The following is a 6000-nucleotide window of genomic DNA, read 5'->3' on the forward strand; positions in this document are numbered from 1 at the left end:
ATGTATATGTAGCTTGCTTTGGGCTCATCACAGGTGAGGGCTTTGGAGCTACAGAGAAACTACCCGAAAAAGCTTTATCAACCCCTGAAACCCTAGAGCCCTACCTGGACCTGCGTCCGGCTTTCCTGGCTCACTATTCAGAACTTAGCTCAGGTTCCCCAGCCTGTGCCCTTCCTTTTCATGTGCTAGCCTGTGTGCCCAACATAGAAGGGCAAAGCCATTTCTTCCTTAATGATTCTTCACGCATTCACACTACATTAGCAACATCACTATCAAAAGCACATTAATTAGCGTCTTAGTTAATCTCTGTTGCTCTGTCAAAACAGTATGACCATGGCAACTTATAAAAGAAAGCACTTAATTTGGGGCTTATGGTTTCAGAGTCCATGGTGCAAAGGCATGGCAGCAGGAACAGCTGAGAGCTCACATCTTGATCTGCAAGTAGGGCATAGGGGGGTGGGGAGGCATGACCACACAGGTACATGTACACACACACACACACACACACACACACACACGGACATAGGGGATGGGGTGGGCATGACCACACAGGTACATGTACACACACACACACACACACACACACACACACACACACAGAGTTAAGAGTTTTTGACCTCTCAGAGCCCTCCCAGAGTGACACCTTCTCCATCAAGGCTGTATCTCCTAATCCTTCCCCACGCAGTTCCACCTAGTAAGGACCAAGGAGCCAGGGGGTGGGGGGTGTGGGCATCCTCCTTCAAACCACCATAGTTACAAGGCAGAGTGTTACTGTGAAGATGAGGATGTTTGTGTAGCACGGTCAGGGACTAGTAAGCTCTCACCCAGACCTGGTGCTGAGCTGGAGGTCAGTATGTCTCTCTCCTCACACACGCTCTGAGAAGTGTTGCTTGCTCTAACTCAGGACAGTGCTCCTGTCTGAGCGCCTTTGGTTCCTAAGAGATTTTTAGGCTCTCAAACAGCTATGTATTTGTGAATTTTACCTATCAATAGTTACTCTATTAGAAATTAAAACTAAGATTAGTTAATATTTTTAAAATATTATTTGATACGTGTGTGTGTCTCTCTCTGTGTGTGCGCTATCTTATCATATTTCTCCAGTTTTACGAAATTTTTAGGTCAGTTCTTCATTCATATTGTTTCAATTAATGTACTTGCCTATGAACCCAGCTCATAAGACACTAAGGCCAGGGGCTCTAGAGTTCAAATCTGGTCCTGACTACACAGTGAGCCTATGTCAAAGACAAAAAAAAGGAAATAAAGTGTAGAAAGAAAACGTAGCCTGACATCGAATTGCAGTTGGAATGGGGGTTATATTTTATTTTTTGAGGCAGTGCCTCACTGTGTAGTCCTGACTGCCTGAAATTCACAGGAAACTCCCCCCCCGGCCCAAGTCACTGGTCCCCTGAGAACAACATTTTAGTAGCATTTCCAAGAGTTGAAATGAAATGATTTCTTTTTGGAACTGGGCATTGAACTTGGGCCTTAGCTGCGTCTGTAGAGCTGCTCCCCCCCACCCGGTCCTTTCACGTTTTTAAGATATGAAGTAGGATCTATCTATAGCTGAGGCAGGCCTTGAACTCCTGATCTTCTGCCTCCTGACTGGTTGAGATTATAGTCCTATGTTACTGATCTTGTCACTGGGGCAATTTGATCTCTTAGCTTTTTGGGACAAGTCCTCATGTAGTCAGGAAGGCCTTGGACTCCTGCATGCTGGCAGCAACAGTGTGTGCCACTGTGCCTAGCCAAGTAGCAGGTTTTTAAAAAGTTATACACAATGTGAAATCTGAAAGTCCATTGAACCTTACATGAGACATACGTGAAGTCTGCCCACCCATCTCACACTCAGGGTGGGTCTTGTGCCTGATTTGTTATACTGTATGCTGGTCATTCAGAAAACACTGCCATACTGGGCTGTGGAGATCTTTCCAAATGATGTTAAATTTTATTATAAATACACTTTTAAAAATCAAATTCACATCATTACCCATCTCGCTGGAAGACTAAATTCTGAGAAGGGCTGAGATGCCTTAGTGGGTAAAGGTATTTGTTGCTAAGCCGGAAGACCTGAGTCCAAACTGCATGTCCCACGTTAGAGAGAGATAGATACTCAGCTCCTGCATCCTGCAAGTCGCCCTCTGCCCTCCACATGTGTACTGTGGCACATAGACACACGTGCATTCTGGCACATGTACACACGTGTACTGTGACACATGCACACATACATCATAAAGACATAGTTTAATTCTGAGAAGCTTTGTGTTCACAGGTAAGAGGGCCACTTTTCTGAAATACTAATTTTTGCTCAAAAAGTTGAATTTTTTGTTATTGGCAATAGATATAATTCCTTTTTCCTTGAAGTGAGATGCTCTCTTCACTTGCTTTTAGGAAGGTGTCTGCCAAGTACACCTGTGCCAGTAACTGGAGTTTTATCACTCATTCTTTCCCTCAAATAAAGCTGGTACTCTGTAGCCCTGGTTGGGCTCGAACTCCAAGATCCCTAGTGCTGGGATTAAAGATGTATGCTACCATGCCAAATCCAAAGCTGGAATTCTTTTTTTAAAAAAAGATTATGTAGTCACACAATTGCAAAGGTCACAAGTGATTCTTTCCATCTACTGGAGCTGGGGATTGAATCCAGGGTCTTAAGAGACCTACCACCGAACTACACTCCTAGCTTAGACACAAGTTTTCCTGTACACATCGTAGTACCTGTAGCCTCAAGTGTCTTACAGATACTCACATACATAATACAGCAAGGCAAATCCCTCTTGCTTCATTACTGCTCTGTGAAACCTAGCTTTTTACCCCCTTACACTTTGCATCCACAGTAGTAATGAACTCAGTAGAAACTGGGAAAGTTTGTGGTCTTTGATTTGCATACATGACCTATTTTTTATGCCATCATAGATTTTGCCAGAAATATCAACACGGTGAAAGGGCTAGTGGTTTGTGTTTTGTTCTTATTTTTTGTGGATTTGGGCACCACGGCCAGAGCTCCATCTCCAGGCATGGCTTTAGTGTGTTTCACAGCAGGCCACACTGCTTAGCCAAGCTGAACTTCACCTGGCTCCTCTGCCGGTCTCCTGGCAGCCTCCACTCTCAGCTAGATGGTCCCTTTCTTTCTTAACATGTCCGTCTATCTTAGAAGCACGTCTTAGAATGCACTCAAATGCAGTCCTAGCATTCCTCCGTGGCAGAGCCCAGGGATGCTTCAGCAAGCAGCTCAGTTGAGAGGACACAGGGATTGTGGATTTGAGAACCCACCCTGCTTCTGTGTTACTACATTATCTGAGTTAGTATACCCATCTGGGGGTTTTGTTTTGTTTGTTTGTTTCTTTGTTCACCTAGAGGCCGCTGGGACTAGGGCAGATAGAAAGAGGAAGACCTTGTTTGACTGACTGCAGCCTTCAGCCCAGAGCTAGCTGCCTTTCTTGCGGCACGTGGGCAGGAGTCCTTCCCGAGTCACACTTAATGCTGTGGTTGGGTGGAGCTGCTCTTTACTCTCCTTCTCTGCTCTTTCCTCAGAGTCAGGACTGTCTCCAACTCGGGCCTCCTGCTGAAGGCGAAGTGGTTCAAGTCAGATGGACAGATGGTCAAGTCTATGGGGCTAAGTTTGTGGCCTCCCACCCCATCCAGATGTACCAGGTAGCCAAAGGTTCTTGAATGAGCGTTTGAGGGTGGGAGGGTACTTCATTCCTTTAGTGTTTCCTCTTGGGCAAGAAGCTTGTCTTTGCTCTTTAAAGAACTTGGCCGTCACGTACAGCCTTCACAGATCTGGAGCCCTGGGGTGTCCACTATGCTATTGTGCCTTCAGGCATGGCCGTCAATCCTTACACATAAAGTCCTTACACATAAAGTGTTACCTTCCTTTAGCTACCTGAAACTGCCACTGTGTGTGCAGGTCCTGCAGGACTCTGGTACTCTAGCTAAAGGGCCTTTGCTTGCTTGGCAGGTGGAGTTTGAGGATGGCTCGCAGCTGGTGGTTAAGAGAGATGATGTGTACACACTGGATGAAGAGCTTCCCAAGAGAGTCAAGTCTAGACTGGTGAGTGAGCTTTCTGTGCCCTAAGCCTGTGTGTCTTGAACGTGGCAGGAACATGCCCCTTCGGTGTTTATTGTTCCATGTGGCCACAAAGTGACGATCTGCTTGCCTTTTCCTTTGTAGTCAGTAGCTTCAGACATGCGGTTCAATGAGATTTTCACGGAGAAGGAAGTAAAGCAAGAAAAGAAAAGGCAACGGGTCATCAACTCGAGGTACCGGGAGGATTACATCGAGCCAGCACTGTACCGGGCCATCATGGAGTAGATATTTCCAGGATCTAAGAGGTTCCCAGCCATCAAGGCGAGAGCACTCTAGGGTTCCACAGCACAGCAGACACTTGGAACTCAGAAGTCTTAGAACTTGAAGCCGTACAAAGAAAAGGAATGACATGTCCGACCCATCACCTTCTCACTTCACCCTCGATGCTTTCTGCCATGAAAAGACAAACCAGTTGTGGGCGCTTGGCAGCAGCTGCTCGTCCCCAGCTGATGGGCTGATACTGGGATGCTGAGACTGCATCAGCCCCCAGTCCAAACGGGTCAGCTGTTCCTGCTGGGATTGCTCTTTCTTAGCCTAGGACTTGCTTCCTACCGCCCACCTGCACCAGCAAGGCAGAGAGGTGCTGGTGCTTGACCCAATCAATCCCCTTTTGTATTTATGTACGTGTGTGAGCGTGCACATGTACAAGTGTGTACCTGTGTGTGAGCGTGTGAATGTGCGAGTGTGAGTGTACACCTGTGTGTTTGTGTGCTTGAGAATGTGTGAATGGGTGTGCAAGTGTGTGTGTGTGTGTGTGTGTGTGTGTACTTGGGCAGGACTAGCTTCTGCCAGCCCCTGGGCTTCACTTTCTTCTTTGCCTCTGCAGGGCAAACAAAATGTGAAATTCTGCCCTCAGCCAAGCTGAGTAAGGGCCCTGGGGGATGGCTAGAGGTGGCTTGCCATCTGTTCCTTCCTGGTCCCACTTCAAGAGAGTGCTGGCAAAGCTACAGTATTGAGATGCTAAGGAGCTGGCTGCCACCTCTGTCCACCCTTGAAGTAGAACTCAGAGGTTATGTGCTATGAGCCCACAGACTTCAGGCACTGAAGCCCCTACGGCAGTGTTAGAGGGTGTGGGTGGGGACTACCTTGAAGGGAGAATTTTAATGATGGAAACAGGCAGAGCCTGGTGGGTGATTTTTGTGCAGGGGAAAATTGCAGTTATGCAGGGGCTATCTATGGGTTAGGATGAACTGGGGCCACTGGAGGCCAAGGGCAGTGTAGCTACGCCCTTGGTCAGGGGTGGGGTGGGGCTGGTTGAGGGTGGGGGTGGGGTGGGACTAGAGGGCAACATTGAAGGGGTTAAACAGGTTTTTGCTCCTCTTGAATTTGTTTGCCTGGGCCCAGATATTGGAGGGCTTCATACCTTGCTCTGTATACAGGAGTCAGATTTATAATACTTCCCCTTTTTTGTTACGTATGAACTCTATAAACCAAATTATTTTGAAAACTGGTGCATTACCTTGTCCTTAGCAATAAAATGCATTGAACAGAGGATTGACTGTGGTCTGCCCCATGGAGCCCAAGTGGCCCAGGGTCAGGCTGTGGAGCGGGGCCTGGGAAAGCATTCACCGAGATGGGTGCCGACCTTCTGTGTTGGGCCAAATCTGTGGCCCATGAGCACCCAAGGCATTGTGGCTCTCAGTTCCTCCTTCTGCTTTTCCTGGAGGAGGTAAAACAGGAGAGAGGATTGGGCTGTAGTCTTCGCAAACAAGCCCTTTTGATGTCATCAGCATCCTTGTATGCAAATCACTTCCTGCATCAGAATTCCATTCTTGGGAACCAGGAAGGAGTATGCTTTAGGTGCTTGAAAAGCAAGAGACACCTTATCTTCCGTGGATTGCAGAAACTACTCTCTGCAATGCCTGTAGTTGGTGAGTGCTTCTCTGGAGGAAGACCCAGTCTTTGTCCGGGGTCCC

The 6000-nt window shown here is 47.4% G+C and overlaps 1 protein-coding gene across 1 annotated transcript in view; it reads left to right on the plus strand.

Annotated features, from left to right (window-relative positions):
- The window catches only part of Kdm4a (lysine demethylase 4A), a 49279-nt gene extending 43990 nt beyond the window's left edge, over positions 1–5289 (plus strand). The window contains exons 15-17 of the mRNA XM_028785571.1: positions 3529–3648; positions 3956–4048; positions 4169–5289. Of these exons, the coding sequence (XP_028641404.1) occupies positions 3529–3648; positions 3956–4048; positions 4169–4309 (354 nt within the window). The 3' untranslated portion in view covers positions 4310–5289. The remainder of the gene's footprint in view (positions 1–3528; positions 3649–3955; positions 4049–4168) is intronic.
- Positions 5290–6000: the final 711 nt, after the last annotated feature.

Source organism: Grammomys surdaster, unplaced genomic scaffold, assembly GCF_004785775.1.
Source record: "Grammomys surdaster isolate TR1022 unplaced genomic scaffold, NIH_TR_1.0 100, whole genome shotgun sequence".
NCBI classification, from domain to species: domain Eukaryota; kingdom Metazoa; phylum Chordata; class Mammalia; order Rodentia; family Muridae; genus Grammomys; species Grammomys surdaster.